The sequence below is a fragment of the Musca autumnalis genome, unplaced genomic scaffold (assembly GCF_047663935.1).
Source record: "Musca autumnalis isolate F117 unplaced genomic scaffold, ASM4766393v1 scaffold_3, whole genome shotgun sequence".
Taxonomy (NCBI): Eukaryota; Metazoa; Arthropoda; class Insecta; order Diptera; family Muscidae; genus Musca; species Musca autumnalis.
Window position 1 is genome coordinate 48,850,711 of NW_027411866.1, and position 23,111 is coordinate 48,873,821.

The following is a 23,111-nucleotide window of genomic DNA, read 5'->3' on the forward strand; positions in this document are numbered from 1 at the left end:
GGACTAAACTAAAATCCAATTGATATAAATGCGTTATAATTTTACATGTGTCAGATTGCTTCCGTACATATTAAAGGAATAACATCGTGTTTTCAGGCAATATGAAACAGGCGTGAGAAACAAATCAAAACATTGACGAAACGTGCTGAATATATTTCATAATTTCAGGGAGGAGTGGACTTTTGCAAAGGAAAAAGGATTTACGAATGTTGCTGACAGCCTTACGAAACGCAATACGTGGCAAAAGCAAAGATCATCTAAAGGAATTGCTTATAAATTCGTCCAAAGGAAGTAGTGTGGCCGGCAAAACTATGAGTGCATCCGAAAATCATCCACAACAACAGCAGCAACTGGGAAAGAACAAAACTCAAAAGGGTGGCGATAAGCCCATAGTTTTGAGAAAGGAACGGCAACAACAAGCAGCCAAAAAGAAAGCTGTTCCATATATCCCCGGAACTGTGACGCTGCAGATTCTTGGAGCTGGGTCGAATGGTTCACCCGCTTCTGTTTATTTGTTTACAGATCAATCGCGGTATCTGTTTAATTGTGGCGAGGGGACACAACGTTTGGCCCATGAACATAAAACAAAATTAGCTCGACTGGAACAGATTTTTGTCACCCGAAACACATGGCCCACTATTGGTGGTCTACCTGGTTTGGCGTTAACAGTACAAGATGCCGGCGTCAAGGAGTTGTCTTTACATGGTATGTAATTTTTGTCCATTCGTTCTCGAATCATTGGCTGGTATGTAGCCCGGTTAAAAGATATTGTTATTTCCAGGTCCACCATACATAGATAATATTTTGATGTCAATGAAGAAGTTTGTGGTACTTAAAAGTTTACATGTAGGTAAAAGTTATTTAACAATTTACCAAAATGTTAAATGCTGATTCTTTTGTTTAGCTAAAAACTGTGGACTGCACCATTTCACAAAACTTTGAGGATTCTGTTATGAGTGTAAAATGTTTGCCATTATATAGCACAAAGTCCAGTGGTGAAGCAACCGCTGAATCCAATAGCCAAGAATCAGTGGCCATCTCTTATATTTGTACGTTGAAACCACGTCCAGGCCCATTAAATTTGGAAAAATGTGTAGCACATGGTGTACCACCAGGACCTTTGTTGGGTCTTTTGAAAAATGGCATAGATGTTACTTTGGAAAATGGCACGGTGGTCAAATCTGCCGATGTTAGTGAACCCAATGAAAATCCATTGTCTTTTGTATTCCTCGATATACCTTCTGTGGAATTTTTGGGTAATTTGGAAAAGCATCACGAATTGCTGGTCAATACACGTATCAATGCTGATAGTACTCCAGAACTGGCATTAATGATACATTTCGCCCCGATGGAAGTGGTTAATAATAATGTTTATAAAACATTTTTGGAAAAGTTCGCTCCCTCGACACAACATATTTTCTTGAATGCATCACAAAATACTTTCTCCGGTTATATTGCTGCGCATCGCATACAATATCAGCTGAATCAATTGAATCCGAAAGTTTTTCCAATTTTGGCAGAGGCAACAAATCTTTTGGGTGGTTTAAGTATTAAAATGAAGAAAACTAAATTGGATGATGTGGAAGGAGTTAATGGAATGGAACCAGTCTCAAGATGTTCCGAGAACTCAGGATTTGAGCAGAGGTTAAATGATTTGAACACAATGAGTGTTTATCATCTGAGGCCAAGAAAGGGTAAGTGAGATTTTGTTTTGCTGAAAGTGGAAAGTATGAAGGGTTGTATATGTAATTATTGATTAGTTTTGCTATTTATTTCATTTATTCATTTTAACTACAGTATCGATTTGTATAAGACCTTTCATGGCCTCAGTAGCGCCATATAACAGAATCTGGAATTGATTGAACGGCAATGAAATTAGAAAAAAGAATTTGGTGGCTAAACCAATTCTCTAAACATATGAGGAATTAAAGCTCCCTTAAAATTCGCAAAAATGATACGCACGATAACTCTCGAAGGGAGTAACCTATTTGGTCCATTCTTTGCACATCGTAATATTTCTTCCAGACAGAACAGGTTCGAATATGGACTATATTCTTATATCCTTCGGGTACCTCACTCACACACAATTTTGGAGAAGTGTAGTTTAAGACCTGCTCTCGAATAGTTTTCATTTTTTTGGAACTGGTTTGCAGGGCCCCTTTTACGACGGTATAAGATTTTTTTCCAGAGCAGTTCCATATTCCCATTAAAAACGGCCCGAATGCTGTGAAAAAACCCCACGGCCACCATGTGTAGATTGACAACTTTCGAACAGGGTACTGCGTTGGTCCAAACTTTGCATATTGTAATGTTTCTGTAAATCCTAGATAAAGTTTGAAGATGGTGCTTATCAATCCACTCCTTCCGGTACCTTCCCCACAAAAGTTAAAAAATGTTTTGCTAAGATGGTACGCACAATATTCTTCAGCGGAGAAAGCTATTTCGTCCAAAGTTCGATATTTTAAGTTCGAAAATGGGTAATAGGATACCTGCCTCACAAAAGATCAATATTTTTGTATAAGTGTAGTTTAAGGCCTGTTCCAGGATCCTTTGGAAATTTTTATCGAATCTACTCCTTGTGGTCTTGTTTACAGCGATGTTATGTTTTTCCATGTCCAGTCCATGTTTCCTGACACAATGACCCATAAGTTCTATAAATTATACGGTGACCCACTGAAATGACTGTTGGGCGCGATATCTATGGAAAGGAATGACAACCAAAATAAGATCCATGTCGGTACCTTCTCCGCAATACTTTTTATCTATAAAGGATCAAAAAATGCTGAAGATCCCTTAAATGAATGTTCTTTATGCAAAAGGAATTTTGTTGCCGGTATTCGATCTGTCCATAGATGAAAGTTTCAATTCAGACAGGCTGATGGTATATCTCTGTCGCAAAGTCGGCTGATACTTTTTTACTTGTTTTAACCTATAAATGGTCCTCGGGTAGAGGGCAACGCAATGGTATACTCCCCCCTTCATGTTATCAGTGGACCATCTGCATGATGAGACGAATATTTTTCCGGTACGTCAACAAAATGCAATGCTTTCGTTGCAGTACTTGCTCGGGTGTTACCGTGAGAGTCATCCTAATGTCATCCTTTTGGGAGACAGGACCCCCACACAGGCATGTTAGGAGGGATCTTTATGATCTTCTTCTACTTTCAGGCTTCAACCTGCGAAAGTCGGGCAGTGCCTTTATATGGGGGATATACCAAAACGATATAGCCCATCTTCGAGCTTGACCTGCATGCTAACAAAATACATATCTGTGCAAAAGTGTATAAATGTTAGCAGAAACATTCCCGAAAAGTCATTCCCGTCTCTCATTTGTCGCACCATTGTATCAGGTAGAGAAAAACTTTTAAGCAGTTTTTTTATTTTTTTTTTTTTTTCGAACGTTCCCACGTCTCACTTTCCCACCCCTGCCGACCGAGGGGGCGACCTCCCTTTTACGTAGGGATCGCGTACACACCATGATCCGCATCATGATGGGGTATGAGAGGGAAATTGAAAACCAGCTACAGAATTTACTTCATCAGCTAGTTAGTTACTTACTAATACATTTTTATATACTATTCATTTAAAAATAAAATTATGTTAGATTTTATAAGGTCAAGGCTCATGCCTAAGTCTACATTACAATACATGGAATTAAAATCTACACACATTTTGTTAATAGGATCTCCCATAGAGTAATTCGTGCGGTGGAAATCTCTAAATAAGGGTTGATAGTTTCTAATTGTTCTACAAGGAACATTTATTCTAATAGATGATATTAAGAAATCCGAGGGAATATTACCCATTAAAATTTTATGCACCATCATAGTGTTTAACATTGTGCGTCTACTTTTTAATGTAGGTAATCGAATTAATTTTAACCTGCTTGTATATGAAGGCAAGACAAAATCGCTATTCCAATGTAAACCTCTCAGTGCAAAAAGTAAAAATTGTTTCTGCACTGATTCAATTTTATCAGAATACACTGCGTATTGAGGGTCCCATACAACAGAACCATATTCTAATATAGGTCTTACAAGTGACGTAAATAGTTGTTTTGTTATATAGGGATCTGAAAATTCTTTGGCCCATCTTTTTATAAATCCTAAAACTCCATGCGCTTTATTAACAATAGAAATTACATGATTATTAAATTTTAATTTTCGATCCATCAAAAGGCCAAGATCAACAAATGATGCTACAGTTAATAATTGAGAACCGTTAATATTGTATTGCCTTATTAAAGAAGAAGATCTGGAAAAACACATATGTTTACATTTTTTTAAGTTTAAGTCCATACAGTTGATTTTACACCATTGAAAAAGGCTATTTAAATCACTCTGGAGAAGATCAGCTTGCTTTTCCGATTTATGAGTAATGAATAGCTTGACATCATCAGCGTACATTAGCAATCTAGAATGCATTATTGAGTTTGGCAAGTCATTTATAAATAAAAGAAAGAGAACCGGTCCGAGGTGACTTCCTTGCGGAACACCCGATGGCACGTCAATCGATTTTGAGACACATCCATCAAACAAAACTGTTTGTGATCTATTTTGTAAATAAGAAGATATCCATCTTACTAAATTAGTATTAAAGCCCATATAATCTAGTTTATACAACAAAAGCCTATGGTTAACCCTATCAAATGCTTTGCTGAAATCTGTATATATTGTGTCAGTTTGATTATGCCGAACAAATCCTTTTATTACATTCGATGTGAATTCTATAAGGTTTGTTATGGTCGAAAGACCACTACGAAAACCATGCTGATATGGACTTAGCATGGGTTGAATTTTATGGGAAATTACAGAAGTAATTAATTTTTCGAACAATTTAGGAATTGCACTTAATTTTGCAATTCCTCTATAATTGGATACATTAGTCAGACTGCCTGACTTATGTAAAGGTACAATATAAGACTTTTTCCATATTGCGGGGAAATGACCGAATTTAAGGGAATAGTTAAACAATAGAGTTAACGGGGTTGACAATGCAACTGAACAATGCTTCAGAATTAAACTAGGTATTCCATCGGGACCTGGACTTTTAATGGGTTTTAAACATCGCAGACTTTTGGAAACGTCTTGGAATTGTAAGAAAGGCATGTAAATTTCATCAATCTGAGATAATTTATAAGGATATGTATCTCTAATTTGGCAAGATGCATTTGAATAAGTTGTAGCAAAAAATTCTGCAAAACATTCAGCAATATCTGTGTTTTTAGTAAATTCTTGATTATTGAATTTCAATAAAGAGGGTTTAGAAGGTGTTTTTCTTTTTAAATTAACAAAGTCATAGAAGGACTTAGGATTGGATTAAAAATTTTCTTTAATCTTGTTAAGGTACTCATTATATGATCTACGAGATTCTAGCGTATACTTAGACCTAGCTACAGAATAATTGGCGTAGTCAATTGAAGAACCTGACTTTTTATATTTACGAAAAAGCTTATTTTTGGAATTTTTTATAGTTGATAACTCAGGAGTAATCCATGGAAATTTATAAGAATTTGTGACTTTAATAGTTGGAATACATTCAAGCATAAATTTATTTATGATCTCATAGAATTTGTTAATTTTAATATCAAGATCAATATCACTGCTGCAAAGACATACCGATGTCCAGTTAACAGAAGAAATAAGAGAATTGAGTTTCCGAAAATCTGTTTTTTTATAATTAAGGACAGTTTTTTAACACTTTGGACTGATTTTCCCCAAAGGAATGATTATGGGTCATGGTTATACATAATGAGGGATGATGAATATCTTCAGGAATAGAAATTGGTGGAATTCTAATTATTTCAAAATATTGAGTAACATTTACAAATGCTAAATCAAGGATTCTATCGTAACTATTCAGTATATCGTTTATTTGATGAAGATTGAGGTCACAAAATCGACTAACAATTTCGAATGTATCTTGATTAGCATTCGCCCGGGATGTTAGTGGTGTTAGAGCTTCAGAATCTGGTAATAAGAGCCATTTAACAGAGGGCATATTAAAATCGCCCAGAACCAAAATTCGATCGGTTTCATTCATATTTCCAACGATTGAACTGATTGCGGATATATGTTTTTTATATATGTCAAGTTGAGAAGAAGGAGGAATATAGGAACAAGTTATTAATAATTTAAAATTGCCTAGTTCAATGGATATACTTAAAAATTCAATATCAGGAATATTATTTATTTCAATTAAATTAGTGGAATAAGAGGAGTCAACTGCAATAAGGACTCCACCACCTTTTTTAGCAACACGATCATTTCTGAATATTTGATATTTCGGACATAAAACTTCACTATTTAATACAGCTTTTTTTAACCAAGTTTCAGATAAAACAATTGCATCATAATTAAAACCGAAGCTATCAGTATATAAGCGAGTTAATTTTGTATTTAAACCCCTTACATTCTGATAGCATATAGAAATAGAATTTTTTAGTTTTTTGAAACTGTAGCTGTTCGCGGAGGCAAATGTGCTAACTTGTCGTTTCTTTCCACAAATTCTTTTATAAAAGCATTTACAGGCCAAAATTCTCTCGATATAATTTGATTAAATATTGACTGATTAGTAACAATCCTGAAAGAAGATCTACTTTCCGAAAATGCTGAACGAAGCTTGTAACATTTAAGAAAGTAATCTCCTTGAATACTTGATCTTATATAATCATAAATTTCGTCAGCCGTCGTTTCGGGAGGGAACCTTGACGCAAATACCATTTTCATAGCTGGAGGCATAGATAATGATCTTTGCACAGGTTGTTGGGTATGGCCTACATTGGCAGATGAGCCCCTTGAAGAGACAACAGGCAAGGATGTTGCATACCTTGAGCAGATTGTGAGGTCTTTTCAAGACTAGCACCACCAGTACTCATTAACTCAGGAGTTGCTACAACCTCCTTTAACTGCTTGCTTACTTCCAAAGGCTTATCCAACACAACATTGGCGTATAACTGAGCACGACCAGATTCAGTTGTATCAGAAATATTAACTTGATCCGATTGTACTACAGTATCCCGAGAAACACTAGGTTTACGACTAGAAACAGTTTTACCTGTACTCTTTTTCGTCGACCTTTTGCGTTTCTGCCCGATAACCGATGGTGACGATGCAAATTCGTCCAAATCCGGATATTTGCTAAACAAATTTGAAACTTTATCAAAACGGGAACAAATTATGGAAAGTTCCCCTTTAATTGAAACTAGTTCGGAATGTAGATTCTTTGCAAAATTGTAAAAATCAGCAGAGATTTTTCTACAATTGGGACAGCACCAACGAATTCCATCATTTTCTTTAATTATGTCAGTAACTATTACTCTCATACGAGCACACTTACAATGCCATTGATCTAAACAAAACCAACATGTAACACAAACTTCACTATCATCACGAATATTACATATTTCGTATGAACAGACCATGTTAACTATATTTCAGTTTACTAATAAGTTAAAATTTTTTGGAGATTTTGTAGCTGAATTTCTTAATCCTTTAATTAAAAAAAAGCAATCTTTGGCAACTCTGTTTTGATATGATAACCAAGCTGTTACAACAACACAATAAGCTAATGTAACAGAATATATGCACAAAACGAAATAGCCAATTAGACAAATTCAACACAAAAAAGCAGCTTATTAGCACAAATGTAATTAATAACACTTCACCAATTAGCACAATATTTAGACAATAAGTTATTTAATAATTTTAATAAACTTTTGATAACGTATACACGCTAATTTAATTAAAAGTTGATTTTTTTTTTAAAAAATGCACAGAGCACACAAAAATTTGACACTACAGCGAACAGGGTTGCCAAATGTTTTCCAGATTCTTCAGACAAACTTTTTAATATCATAATATTATTAGGTTGGCGATTTTCTCATACTCTCAACTCTCAATTGTCATTAAACTCTGTCATATATTATAACGTTTTTTCCTCCTCCCCCCAGGTTTAGATCGAACATCTGAAGCTAAACTACAACCCAGTGAATATATCAATGAAACTCAAATCTTACCAGATTTCCCAAACATGCTGGAGAAATTAAAAATCGATTTGAAGAACGCCACCTCCACTTCTCCAACTCCAAGTTCAAAATATCCCGTGATTACGTTCCTTGGCACCGGATCATGTATTCCCAATAAGACACGTAATGTTAGTTCCATTCTGCTACAATCTCACGATAATGGTTATGTTTTGTTGGACTGCGGTGAAGGTACCTTGGGGCAGATACAACGAATGTTCGGCATGACTAGGGCAAAGGATGTAATTCGGAATCTAAAAATAATTTATGTTTCACATTTACATGCCGATCATCATATTGGTCTTATTGGTTTGTTATCGGAAAGAATGAAGTTGGCAGCTGAAATGAAGGAAGATTTGAAGAAAGTCTTGGTAATGGCACCCAGACAAATCGAACCCTGGTTAAATTTCTATCAAAATTGTATACACAATATCAAAGATGCCTATGAATTGATAGGTAATGCCGACATGTTAGATGAACCCCTGAATCTGAGAGAAACACATCAAGATTTGGGCATTGATGCAATACAAACCTGCATGGTTAAACATTGTCCTCATTCGTTTGGTGTTAAACTCAGTATTACTCCAGTGGAAGGTGGTGATCAGGTGGAACCCATAACGGTCACATATAGTGGTGATTCAATGCCTTGTAAGGACTTGGTGGATTTGGGTCTCAACTCCACAATACTCATCCATGAAGCCACAATGGAAGACGATTTGGCCGATGAAGCAAAAATTAAAATGCACAGCACAATATCTCAAGCCATTCAGCAAGGTCAGGCTATGAACGCCAAACATATTATCCTCACACATTTCTCACAACGTTATGCCAAATTGCCACGTCTATCTGTGGACGAGAATAATACCTGTACAATGTCGAATGTTTCTATTGCCTTTGACAATATGCAAATATCTTTGGACGATTTGCAACATTTCCATTTAATGTATCCTGTAATGCGTTCTTTGTTTGCCGAGCACGCCGAGGAGTTGGAACAGAAAGCTTTAAAACGAGAAATGAAATTGGAAAGAAAACGTAAATTGATGAGCACGTAAATGTTTTTGTATTTATATTGGAATGCTTTTTAGCTTAATTATTGTATTTGTATGGAATTATGTTTTTTTACTTTATTGACTGTAAGTACAAATTGAAAAGTTATACAACATCGCTGTATATTTATTTTGTAATAAAGGAGAAGACTTTGTGAAAAAGTTGAGAGTGAATTGTATTCGATTTTTGATTTTTTGAAATAAAATATGGTCTAATTAAGGTAAGTGTCGAATAGCTTCTTTGAAGTCCTATACAAAGTTGGACCTAATGTGAGTGACCAACATTTTTGCATATTATAAGGACAAAACTTGTAATTCGATAGTTTAACAGAACAAAGTAGACTATAGATAGTCCTTGGCCTAAGGCCAAGGCCTGCGTATTTAAGGACGAAATGGATAACAGTCGTTCCAGCGACAACAGTCGTTAATAAGCTCACCCGACCGTAATCGTAAAATACTAACCTTACGAAATCAGGACCATCGAGGATCCGGGAGGGCTGCCTATTGGCCGAAACCTACAGAATTAGCCAAAAGAATTCCCAACTCTCCAAATTGCTTGATAAACCTGATGGATTAAGAGAGGGGTGCTTACCACAATGTTCCTTCGGAAGTTCATCACGGTGAGAAAAAGCAAATATGGATTAATCTCAAGGTAGTGCGCAAACGCCATATTTTGAGAATGTTCCGTCGACTCAACCTTCTCTGGGTGCCCCATCTTTGACATCTTAATGGGTGGCAGGGATTTGCCACTGCGTGAACACAACCCCCAGTGAGTCGTCATTAGAATACGCGACTCACCCGCGGAGCAATTAGTTCCGCCTATCTCATTGATCTTGTAGAGTTTTTCCACGAGAGGAATATTCAAACTACCCCAAAGTCCTAGGGGTCACATTCGATAGCATGTATAAGTTGTCCGAGCATGTCACAGCATGCGATAAGCTGAGAAACAGGAACAAGGTCCTTAAGTCCCTAGCCGACAGCACTTGGGGTGCGGATAAAGAAACCTTGTTAACCACATACAACGCGATAGGTCGGTCTGTGGTAAGCTATGCGGCGCCAGCGTGGTTTGCTAACGTAAGTGATATGCAATGCGGTAACTTACAAATCTGCCAGAATGCTGCCCTGAGAACAGCTACAGGGTGTCACCTCATGTCTGCAGTGAACCATTTACAGAGGAGACAAAGATCCTTCCGGTGAGTCGACACAACAGGATGTTGATGATGCAGTACTTGCTTGGATGCTATGGCAAGACAACCCAAATCACCATCTGGTGGATATGCCTGAACCCCCCAGGCGAGTCAGGGAGGATTATCGTGATCTGAAAAGGGAGGTCCAGATATATAAAAGAGAACCTCTAGATCAACGTTCTTATCAGGCAGGTTTGAGAGATATTCACACTGATGCGGTCGCCGAGGCTCTGGTAGCGTATAGTGCGAATATCGTCCTGTATGATCACCCACCACCCATGGCAGCGGAAGAGCAACAGCTGCCAAGGCAAACAAGAGTCGTGTTGGCACAACTAAGATCTGGTTGGTGCAGCCGCCTCAATTCTTACTGAGCCAGATTGATGGCACGCGAAATATTTGCCCAGCTTGTGGCACCTGTCCGCACACAACGCAGCACCTGTTTAAGTGCCCAGCCAACCCGACTAACCTGCGTCCTTTCTGAACTTGGAGCTGGAAGCAGAGCAGAATTAATAAGATGAAGATATAAATGTTCTTGTAGAAGCTGCTACAGCAACAACTCACCCGCGGCTCCCAACAGCAGCCGGACATTCAGCACCTAACACCAGCCATTTTTGTTCCAATCCCAGATAATGCATCTTTTTTACATTTTAATTGCAATGGACTCCGAGGTAAAATCGAGGAAATAGTTGATTTCACGAACCAAGCTCAACAACAACCGCAGCTTACAGCGTTGTGGTGGTTACAACGTACTGAGGAAGGATCGCAGCAGAAGTGGAGGTGGGGGATAAACTTTCCTATTGCACCAGTCTGTTCAATACAGACGTGTGTGCCTGGCTCTATGGGAGTAGCAGTCAGGTGTGGAACTACCGAGGTAGAGTTGTTGAACGTATACATCCAGCCGATAAATAGGTGTACTCCAGGATATAGGTCCAACATTAGCCCACTTCTGGAAGGTCTGGTCTTGGGGGACTTTAGTGCTCATCATAAGTTGTGGCCCTCGGAAACGACCAGAGGTGTACTGTGCGCCCCTACCAGAATTATCGAAGAGTGTCACAGTTCGCCAGAAATAAACATGGTGTCACGTGGTCTAACAAATGACGTCACCTGGCAACCCGTCGTTTCTCTTGGTCGGACCATGTCCACAATTATGGGACCTGATTTCATCACATTTGAAAGCCACACTCTCATTAATGATGGGGATGCTAATTGGTCGAGTTTCAGAGAGTTTACTAACCACCGCTCCAGAGATTTTGCCAATCATTACTGCTGCAGCCACCAGCCAAACACCTGTTGGTGGTTGAGACCAAACATGTCAGCAGATGCGACGGGATTATCAAATGAGAGTGATAAGCTTCGTCGTTCTAACCCCAGAATCAGGGAACTGACACTGGAAATTAACAGAGTTGCAACATTGGAGCCGGAATAAGTGAATTGTGGGCATCGATAAAGTCACTCTCGAACCAAGGAAAGAAGAAAAATAAGACATCAGACACGTTTGGCGACGTTACGCTGCCCGATCCGAAGAGGTGCGCAAGTTATGTATTTTAATCGACAGTTTGTCGAGCACTCCGGGGTGACAGGGCGAAGAGTTCTACGTCGCATCAGATCTCTTCCTGCCTAGAATGAACCACCACAGTTTGCAATGGATGATGTTGCGAATGCCATCAGAAACGCTAAATCATCCAAAGCGATGGGCCCTGATGGAATCTCCATGGTAACACCTGGATGTGCCGTGAGTGGAGTATCTTACTAAAGTTCTCAACCTGTCGCTAGCCTCTCACATTGTTTCCGAAGTCTTGCAAATGGACAGGGTAGCCCCACTACTGAAACCCCACTACTGAAGCTCCACTACTGGTGAATCGTACAGACCGACCTCGCTTTTGTCGCCCGTAGCAAAGACACTTGAGGCTTTGATCCTCCCCAACGTCAGAAATAACTATTCAGTTGAAGATCATCAGCATGGGTTCCGCACGACAACAGCGCTGCACGCCATCTTCGCACATATTTATCAAGGACTCAATCAGAGACCGCCGTGTGATAGAACAGTGATGGTGGCGCTTGACTAATCAAAAGCCTTTGATACTGTCAGACATTCCACGCTGTTTGAGGACATTGAGCAGACAACACTCCGGTCAAATTTTAAATTTAATATCTCCGAAATTGTTTAACCTCTCCTGTATTCCGCCCCCCCCTACAGACGGCATTGAGATCGTAACGTATGCGGATGATTGCATGATCTTGGCGTCAGGTACCTTCCCTGATGTCATTTGTGAAAGGCTGAACTCCAATTTGACCGATCATACTATCTTTTTCCACGTGAGGAATTTGCAAATATCCGCCATTAAATCTAGGGCCACCCTGTTCACCACATGGAGGGCAGAGGTGAGAAGAGAGTTGAATGTCATGTTCAATGGTAGCAGAATTGCCAACACAAACTACCCCAAAATTCTAGGGGTCACATTCGACAGTATGTTCATGTCCTTCGCACATGCCACAGCTATCTGCGAAAATCTTGGATGTGGGAACAAGATTCACAATCCTTAGCCGGTAGATAAAGAAACCTTGTTGACCCCATATGACGTGATAGGTCGGTTCTATGGTAAGTAATGCGGCGGCAGTGTGGTCTGCGAATATAAGTGCAACCAAATTGAAAAATATTCAAACTTATCAGAATGCCGCCTTGAGAACTGCGACAGGGTGCCGCCTCATGTCATTAGTGGACCATCTACATGAGGAGACAACGATTCTTTCAATCCTTATTCTTTCAATGACTTATTCGATGCGATCCCACGGCAGCGGGTTCTTTCGTACCGGATTGACCCGAAACCATTGTGTTTCGGCCAGCGGCTGCCAACCCAGCAAAAAACCTATGCTTATACGTAGGTCTCTAGCTGCTACAACAACAACAACGATTCTTTCGGTACAGCAAAACAATGGCATGCTTTCGTTACAGTACTTGCGCGGGTTTTACCGTTAGAGTCGTCCTAATCACAATAAGGCGGAATGGACCCCATCACCCAGGCATGTCAGGAGGGATCTTCATGAGAACCTGCATATCAAGCAGGTTTAAATAGAATTCACACGAATGCAGTCGCTGATGCAATAAACAACCTCGAAGAACATACTCATCCATCGCAGCTGAGGGGCGTCGAATTCCTATCGATGATACCTTGCAAAACATCTACCCAGCATGCGGCACAGGAATGCACGGCACACTGTACCTTTTTAACTGCCCTGCCAGACCTTCTCAAAATGGTTTAGTTTTAGGACGCGCAGCTGCCTTGCCTGGTAACTGCTCCACTCGGAGACCTTGATTGTGATCATTCTGAATATTGTGTGTGGTGATTGGTTTATAGCAGGGGTTGAAGTGATGTGTATGTAGGTGAGAAGGAGAGCCGGATAGTTGTTGGTTTGGTTATTGCTTGTGGAAGTGATGTGGTTGATGATGATGTTTATGTAGGTGAGAAAGGTGGCTGATGATTATGTGTAAAGGGTGTGTGGCTGCTGAGGTTGTGATGAGGGCTGCAGTTGGTGATCCTCCTGTGGGGAGAAGAAGATAAATTTAATTAGATGTGTTGGCCAAGCCATGTAAGATTTTTGGCAAATTGGTATGTGTAGATGGGATCTATGTCAGAGAAGAAAGTCAGAGTATTTATCTCATATCTACCAAAGAATCAGTGTCTCCTCGTAAGAAGCGAGGGCGCATACTCAGTAGATGTTCGATCGTCTCTGTTTCTTCTGCGTCTTAACATAGTCTACAGTAGTCTGCACTACTGTCGTCCCATCTTGAAATTAGGGATCTGACCATGCTATGACCGGTAATAAGCCCAACAGTTTTTTATCTTGTTTTTCAAAATAGTCAGGCTTAATCCCATAGTCGTTGTTTTAATATTTTATTAAAACAACTTTAATTTAACAAACAAAAAATTTGGTTTTGCTTGCAAGTGAAGTTGCTAGAGTTTAGGTAGTACCAAAGAAATTCTCGATCAGAGTGTTTCTTTGCGCAAGTATCTATTTGAGCTAGAAATTGACACTTGGGTATAAAAAGTTTCTTGTTGAAAAACAAGAAATATGGGAACTGATGAAGATCTGTTGCGAGATCTGAAACTATAGTATTCCCTGCCTTACCCCTTGGTAAACATCGCCAATTTTTCCCACTAATAAATTAAAGTTGTTTTAATAAAATATTAAAACAACGACTATGGGATTAAGCCTGACTATTTTGAAAAACAAAATAGAAGTCCTCATCCCAAACAAAAAAAGGCCAACCCTCCTATTTTTTTTTATCCCTAACTCATTCAGTGAAAAAAGGGAATTGTGAAATTGAGAGTAGTTAGGCCAGATTGCCTTGGATATCCTGCAACTAGGTTCCGTTTGCCATCTTTGCCCTGCTTTCTCAAGAAAGAAACCACGAAGTTTCCGGATGTAGTAGCACTTTGGTGGTCTGATAGATGACTCTACTGGTAAGTCAGTCGACTGAGAGCCACCCCGTGCTAGTTCACCCCGCCTCTTCGTTCCCTGCTATATCACTGTATCCTGGAACCCAGCAAAGAACAACGATATCACGTAGATTAAGTAGAGCGTTTTTGCAGTCGAGGATCGCTTTTGAATTTATGGTCCACGACTTGAGGGTCTTAAGGGCTGCTTGACTACGACAAATATAGTTACAGATCCTTCAAGGCTGCTCTCAAGTTCTTAGGTATATACGTGTATCGTACATACCTAATTCAGCTCTACAATGATGCAGATTAATCTGCGCCACACTGAGCTGCTGCTGCCTACCTCCTACTGGTGCTTTGGTGGGATTTTGAAGCATATCCTTCCTAATCTGAAATTGAGCACCCCCTCTCGACTGCGTAGATATGTTTTCCCGCTGACATCCGTTGCAAAGCGGATGACAAGACCGTCGTTCTTCGGATAAGAACCGAGAATTCTCCACTTTTCCATCCGAAGACCGTCGGTCTGCTTATCGACTAACTTCAGTATTTTGTTCAGCTCCATGGATGGAGGATGGACCCATACTGAAGTAGACTTAAGGAAATCGACAGACTCCTTATTCTCACAACTGATGACCTTGACCCCTTGTAGAGGACCGACTGACCGAGCTTCACTTTGCTGCGATCCACCTCGTCTGAGATGAGGACGTCTCTAAGATAACCCTCGATTTGTAACCAGTGACCCGTACTGATCCGCCCATTAGGGTCAGCCTTGGCAATGATGGCCACTCTCAAGTCGTCCGGAACTGTCCGTCGCACAGCGTTGTCACCTTGCCTGGATGTGCAGGGTTTGTCAGAAGACTTGCTAGCTGGTTTTTGTGAAGCTACAACAACTGTGGAAGTATTGTTCTTCCCTGTGTTGTCTTTCACACTATCCTTGATCCCCACTGGCTCGCAATGTTTCTGCGAAGTGACAGCTGCTGTGGAGTTCTTGGTTCCACAGTTGCTATCTCCTGCACTAACCTTGTTAGCCGTTACAGCAGAGATAGATGAGTTGATCGGTTTTGACAGCGTTGATTTCTTCGCAGCTGGAGGTTGCTCCTCAGAAGACCTTATACTCTTCACCACTGTAGGTGCAGTTGATTTAGTCGCTGAGGGACCGCCAGCCTTTGAAGATGCCGACACTGCCACAGACCCATCATCTCGTTTGACATGCTTCCACCTGCCCATCAGCTGACCCACCTTCATCACCTTGTTTAGGGGTTTTGAAAGAGGGCCAACAGAAGGGTTTGGGGAGGCATCTAGTTTTTGAGCCTGGCTTTTGACCTTTTTGTCTTCTTCACAGCCTGTGCGGGCTGTGATTTAGCCAGGTCAGCTGCGGCTAAAGAATAGGGTTCATTCTGTCGTCACTTCCATGTGAGTTTCGGCAGGATTCCCTCCCTCACACGAATTGGGAATTTCATTAATTGGAAAATTTTTAATCTTTAAGTGAGGATATTTTCTTTCGAACCTCCTCACAAACTTTAGGTTCTTCCGAATTAATTTAAATTCCCTTTCGGTGATATCTTTGGGGTCTTTGTTGACAAATCGTTGGCAATACGATATCGCAAAACGATAGTCTTTTCTGTCCATTGCTTCTTTACTCGCAGTCAATCCATGTCGTCCATCGAGAAATTGCGACCTAAGCCCCTGCATCGCGTCAAGATTGTTACCCTGACTGGTAGATCTGTGGTTACAATCCAGTAGATCTGTGGTTACAATCCATCGAATCAATCCATCAATCCACTTTCCTTGAACTGGAGATAGACCCAGAGTCAGATTAAGCAGAAAAATGAACGTACAAACATAAAATAAAGACACTGTTACAACAACAACAACGCTGATATCAAGAATTATAGGGTATCTGAAAAGGCTCCTTCTCGTATCACTGGTTGATACTCTTCCATACCTCTATACTTGGAGTTAAATAGTCCCCATAGGAATTCCAGGGGAACAGATTGGAGTAAATTCAGATACTATCGATGTGCTATTAGGGGTTCACTTTCGGTTGCACGGACTTTGATGGTGACTTGCCTACAGCAAACCTTTATCAAACCCGAACTGTGTAGAATGAACAGCTTATAGATAGATTAACTTATCTCCCAAAATTTCAATGGGCGATTTAAAGCTTTCAGCATTACAAATCCCCGGGACCAGATGGTATAATATGGATCTACATCCCCAAAGCGGAGAAGCCGAGTCGCACACTATAATGACTATAGACCAATTAGCCTTTCCTTCTTTCTATTAAAGAATATGGAAAAGTTAATGGATCTGGAAATTATGGCAAAGATTAGGCTCCAAAAAGATCAGTAAATCTCACCACTCCTACTCAGTAGATCTTAATCTTGCATGAGGTGGTTGGAGACGTTGAGAAGGATATGGAAGGTTCTAACTTTACATTGGACGATTTTCTCGATGCAAGGGGGGCTTTCAATAATAAAGCTTGTGTTGCTCTCGAACATCCTAGTGGAGTGAAATGGCAGTATTAATTAATCAATCATAAGAGAGAGTTCAGTGATGAAAGCTGTTAACAGAGGTACACCACTGGTGATAAATGAAATTCTTGTATTGAAAAATCGGGGGTTGAGACCTCAAATCATACACTGGCTGTATGTAACCGTTGTCCTGCCCATTTTAACTTACGCTGGTTTGTCTGGAGGCAAGCACTTTGGAATAAACATTACTGTCCAAACTATCAGCTGTGCAAAGGGTTGCGTCAATTCTGATTACCAGAGCAATCAAACGCAATCCTCAGGTCGCCTTGAACGTGATCTTTCGGGAGTCCGGATCGTCGCGGACTTCACACTTTGAACAGAGTCTAAAAATTAATTAATAGTCATCTTGAATTAAATGGCAGATGTTGACTCTTTATCTGTTATTTTTCCAAGCTGTTACTGTTGTAGGAACGCATATATGTTCCATAAAGAATCAGGAGACAGTGTGTCGTGTGGTCCCAATTCACATGCCGGGCATGTGTTGGGTATCGTGCATCGTCCGGATCTTAACTGAGCTAACACCACTCTTGTTTGCCTTGACAGCTGGCGTTCTTCTGCTGCAATGGAATGGGGGTGGTCCCCAAGTACGGCATTCACACTGTATTTCTGTACTGCCTGTGAAACCATGTCAGTGTGAATGTCTGATAGGCTCGTTGGTCTAGAGGTTCTCTTTGATACCTCTTTTATACCTTCGGCTTGCGCGGACGACTTAAACATGCTATCGAACATTACACCCTATATTTTGGGGTAGCTAGTGGTCGGAATCATTACACCATCGACCAATATGTTCAGTGGGAGTCTCATTTCAGCCGTCCAAGTGGTGAACTGTGTGGGAGTGGATTTAGCGACGGATATTTTCATATTTCTCAGATGGAATAACTGCACTAGGTAAGTTATGTAGACATTACGTCACATTACGACACATACGTCGTCGACGATAGGACCCGGCGCCAAGATCATCCGCATACATTAGGAGGGTGTGCAATTTCAGTGAGGTAGAGGTTAAACAGTTCCGGAGATATCACCCCTCCTTGGGGAACTCCCTGTTTCACTTTACGGGGTTTGAACTTCTTGTCTCTGAATTCCACAAACGACTGGCATCCACACATATAGTTGATCACCCAACGTTTAAAACATGGCTGGAGAGTAGTCTTCTATATATTCTCGAACAGGTTGTATTGGTTGAAAGTATCGAAGGACTTCGATAAGTCAAGAGCCACCATGACTGTTCGGTCGCACGGCCTGTTGTGCTTCAGTTCTCCACTAATATGTCTGGATATGGCGTCTAATGCTGTTGTAGTACTATGCGTTTTCCGAAATCCATGTTGATGTTGGGCAACTGGAAAACAGCTTCTCATCGTGGGGAGGAGTAGTGCCTCTAGGATCTTTGCTACTGGCGACAGGATTGAAATCGGCCTGTACGATTCACCTCTGCTGGCATCCTTGCCAGGTTTCAGTAGAGGAACAACCGTGCCAACTTTCCGGCTTCTGGTACAATATGGGTGGCTAACGTAAGGTTGAGGATTCTTGTTAAATAATCAACTCTGAGTTCATCCAGTTGCTTAAGCATTACTATCGATATCCGGTATGTGTCCAACGCTTTGGATGATTTTGCGTTTCGGATGGTATCTGCAACATCGCCCATCCTAAATTGTGGTGGTACCTCCTCGGCTGGGAGGTATTTTCTTATACGGTTAAAATAACACGCGCACCTCTTCGGATCTGTTTCTGTTGAAAGTAACATCCGTCATCCTTCTTTCCCGGATTTGAGAGTGATTTAACCTTTGCCCACAATTTACTTAATCCTGTACCAATGTTGCATTGCTTCAGGTGATCTTGCCACTTTTTCCGCTTATGTTCGCCTACTAACCTGTTGACTTCAAGAGTAAGTTCTCTAACTTTCGGGTCATCAGGGCGATATCTGGCGAGCTGTAGCAATCATTTCTAATCCTCATAGTCGTCTTCATTCACCGTGCAAAACGTTGATCTATCAGTTTGCTCGGCCAGCGTTGTACCCTTCTGGTCATTTACCTAGGGCTGAATGCCAAAGCTCATGATGAGCATTTAAGTCTCCAAACGGACCAACGGTCTCCCAAACCTACACAATTAGGCCTCTGCGCATTTTTAACCTAACCTAATCATTGCACATGTTAGCTTACATGTTAGTTCCCGTGGCGACACCACAGAGGGATAAGTCCAAGTTAAGTCCCGGACTTTGCCATGTTAAAGCCGATCAAGATCGATCTCCCACCTGTATGTATTGTTGATGTGCTTATAAATAGTTTTAAAGGGAACAATGCTATGATCTGTCTAAAGCTTTAAATTGTAGAAATTAAATCACGGGTGGCCTTAAGGGCCCTTCGCACAGTGGGAAAAAATACCGATCTAGCGTGCAGAAAATCAAAAATGTACATGAAGGAAAATATGAAACCTTAGTACAGTATTGAACTAGAGAGTTGAATGTACTTAACCGCATATGTTATAATTAGAAATAGTTAGTCAGAACGGAATAACGGTACATTTAAAATTGATATGTTTCACTATGGTAACCATGGCCTTTTTTAGCTGTAAAATTGCGATATACACTCCGGTTCATCTGAATAGAACCAACCAATATTTGCCTACAAATACCGTTATATCTGACGAAAGGAGAGGAATTGTAAATTATAATTTTGTGGACATGTAGAGTATATAGTAGCCGATATTTTTAATCTCTAACATGTTTCACATATGCGTTATAACGGTACTTTTTACTCGCTTTATGAAAAAATGTCAAAATATTATCATGTTTTAATGGTTCACCAGGATAGAACCACCCTAAGAATTTAGACAAATCCCTTGTTATATGTGGTAAACTTTAACAAAAAACTATTTATAATTATAAATAAATGCCGTGAGTGTTGATTGCCAACAAATATTGTGCAAAAATTTGTATTAGGTTCTTGAAATTTGATGAAAATCGATGCTTAGAGCTCCAAAAAATATTTTTATGAAGAAATCGGTAGAAACAATTTATAAAGTCAAAATTTTATACTGGATCATGTTCAAAATTTTCTATACTACAATAAAATTTAAAAAAGCCACATTAGATAGGTTTATGAGTCCGAAACAGAGGAAATATTGTAAAGATAACTCAAATTTCTATCTTTCCAATCCAAAAACTGATATTTTATCTCAGGAAAGTGAATGCAAATCGATTGATTCCTCCTAGTTTCGTTGGATGTGGACATCTACAGGTCCAAAAAATAAAGAAAATCCCACCGCTGAACGCTCCTTGTAACCATCAAGTCCGTGGAATTTCAAAAGGTTCTAAGACATTTGATGTGAAGAAACAACTTAGCGATAGGGGAAGGCAGACGTTAATTTTTTCGAAAGGAAAGGGTTTAATTTTGATGGATATGATGTTCACACATCTTTTACTCATAGTATAAGTACCGAAAAAATATTTCTGATCCGTTATTACACAAAAAAGAGCGCCTATGTTTCTGTGGTTTTCATGTCATGCGATATCTTCTAAATCAAAGCTTTTGATGTTGACATGAAGCGTTCGGCGGTGGGATTTTCTTTATTTTTTGTCCACATTCAACGAGACTGGGTGGAACCCATCGATTTGCATTCACTTTCCTGAGATAAAATATCAATTTTCGGATTGGAAAGGTATTTCCTCTGTTTCGGACTCATAAACCTATCTAATGTGACTTTTTTGTAATTTTATTGTAGTATAGAAAATTTTGAACATAATCCAGTATAAAACTTCAACTTTATAAATTGTTTCTACCGATTTCTTCATAAAAATATTTTTTGGAGCCCTAAGCATCGATTTTCATCAAATTTCAAGACCCTAATACAAATTTTTGCACAATATTTGTTGGCAATCAACACTCACGACATTTATTTATAATATAAATAGTTTTTTGTTAAAGTTTACCACATCTAACAAAGGATTTGTGTAAATTCTTAAGGTGGTTCTATCCTGGTGAACCATTAAAACATGCTAATATTTTGACATTTTTTCATGAAGCGAGTAAAAAGTACCGTTATAACGCATATGTAAAACATGTTAGGTATTGAAAATATCGGCTTCTATATACTCTACATGTCCGCAAAATTATAATTTACAATTCTTCTCCTTTCGTCAGATATAACGGTATTTGTAGACCAATATTGGTTGGTTCTATTCAGATGAACCGGAGTGTATATGTGAATTCTGTGAATATATTATTGCGGAATCTTTTGTATTTTTGATATACCGTAATGGTCTTTATTAAATAAATTAAATAGTTTTGTAACTCATAAGTTATTTTAATTTAGATGTTTCGGGGTAAATAAATGTAAGGAAAATTGTATTAAATTCTTCAATTAAAATAGGGGTTTAGTATTAGTCGAGTTTAGCTTTAATTTTTTTTGTGTGGTTTTTTGTTGACCTTTGGACTCAGATTACCTTTTTTAGTTTAGTTTGGCTCAAGGTCAGTAGAATAAAAAACAATTTTAATTTTGTTTTTTTATCATTTTATTTTTCCAATATTTCGATCGGCATCGTCGATCATCATCAGGGATTATTTTTTATTTTTATTCACGAACAACAAACTCTGCTTCTACATCCATTTGCAAGTATTTTTGATCACAGCATAACAGATAGGAAAATACAAAATTAAAATGTCCGTCCTTCGGTTCCCACGATATGGGTGGAAGTAGGAAAATTAATGCAATGATGCGTCTCAAAACAAACTGTTAAATACAAGTTTTTATTACTAAAAAGTGCAGAATGGGGTTATTTTGAACATTTATTATACTCTCCACCATTAATTATGTATATTTGAATCAGATTTCAGCCATTTCGGTTGGATGATGTGGGTGAAATTTTAAAAATACCGAAAATCGAGCGGTACCGTTCTATGGGGGCTATATCAAAAAGTGGACCTGTACCTACAATTCTCTGTTGGAATATTTTTATACTACCAACGAAGACTAAATGCTAAATTTCGGCCATTTCAGTTGGGTAATGTTGGATAATTTTCAAAATTACCAAAATCGGGCGGTACTTTCCTATGGGGGCTATATCAAAAAGTGGACCTGTACCTACAATTCTCTGTTGGATGCCAAATTTCAGCCATATCAGTTGGATGATGCGGCTAAAATCATAAAAATTAAATAAATCGGGAGGTGCCCCATATGGGATGTATACTAAAAAATATATAAAAAATACAAATTGGCCAAATATATCAGTAAATGAAGTAAAATCGTCAATCTAAAGCTATTCTTATCATAATTATGGATAAACATAACATAAAACATCGACTTTAATTTTCTGCACGCTAGATCTACATTTTTCCCACAGTGGTTCGCCTTGATGCTATTGAATATCCTAGTTGAACTAATTGTAGCCAAATATTCTTCAGCGTTAATTATGGGAAATGTGGACGTCAATTTTGTTTAATATCAATGGACCCTTTTTAAAACCCCTGTATTAGTTTATGATATAATAAATAATAATTTAAAACTTTTTAATTAAATTAAACTAACAACACGAATTTAATTAAATTGCTATTATATTTCCAACATTCAAAAATAGAACATTGTTAAAAATTAACTGATTGGAAGCAAAATAATTACATACATTTAAATTAATATGTACAACTAAAAGTACTACAAAAAAATCATTGGAAAAAGATCACAGCCAGGTCAGCATAAAGCATAAAAATTAATAAACAATTAAAATAATGTTTAAAACGTGATTGCCTTAAAGCGTTTTACAACAAAGGAACAATATTAAAAAACAAGAACAACTGCCATAGATATTGATATGGAAATTTGAAAAATAAACACTTTAAACAATTGTTCAGCAACATCTATAACGGACGGACGACTGGTACATACTGGAG

At 38.9% G+C, this 23,111-nt stretch overlaps 1 protein-coding gene across 3 annotated transcripts; it reads left to right on the forward strand.

Annotated features, from left to right (window-relative positions):
• Positions 1-14: 14 nt before the first annotated feature.
• Positions 15-9,248, forward strand: RNaseZ (ribonuclease Z). Of its 3 annotated transcripts, none has more exons than XM_073975085.1 (5): positions 15-112; positions 169-705; positions 782-846; positions 905-1,694; positions 7,952-9,248. In XM_073975085.1, exons 2-5 carry the CDS (start codon positions 207-209, stop codon positions 9,073-9,075), a joined length of 2,478 nt encoding a protein of 825 aa, XP_073831186.1. In that variant the 5' UTR covers positions 15-112; positions 169-206; the 3' UTR covers positions 9,076-9,248. The 3 variants fall into 3 exon arrangements, with proteins under 3 accessions (XP_073831186.1, XP_073831187.1, XP_073831185.1); XM_073975086.1 differs by having other exon boundaries at positions 53-96; XM_073975084.1 differs by lacking the exon at positions 15-112 and having other exon boundaries at positions 119-705.
• Positions 9,249-23,111: the final 13,863 nt, after the last annotated feature.

Bases quoted from the DNA above. Each gene is read 5' to 3' on its own strand.
- RNaseZ (XM_073975085.1), top strand. From the start codon at position 207: ATGTTGCTGACAGCCTTACGAAACGCAATACGTGGCAAAAGCAAAGAT. The intron at 847-904 runs GTAGGTAAAAGT...TCTTTTGTTTAG, and splicing joins TGGTACTTAAAAGTTTACAT to CTAAAAACTGTGGACTGCAC. The intron at 1,695-7,951 runs GTAAGTGAGATT...TCCTCCCCCCAG, and splicing joins TCATCTGAGGCCAAGAAAGG to GTTTAGATCGAACATCTGAA.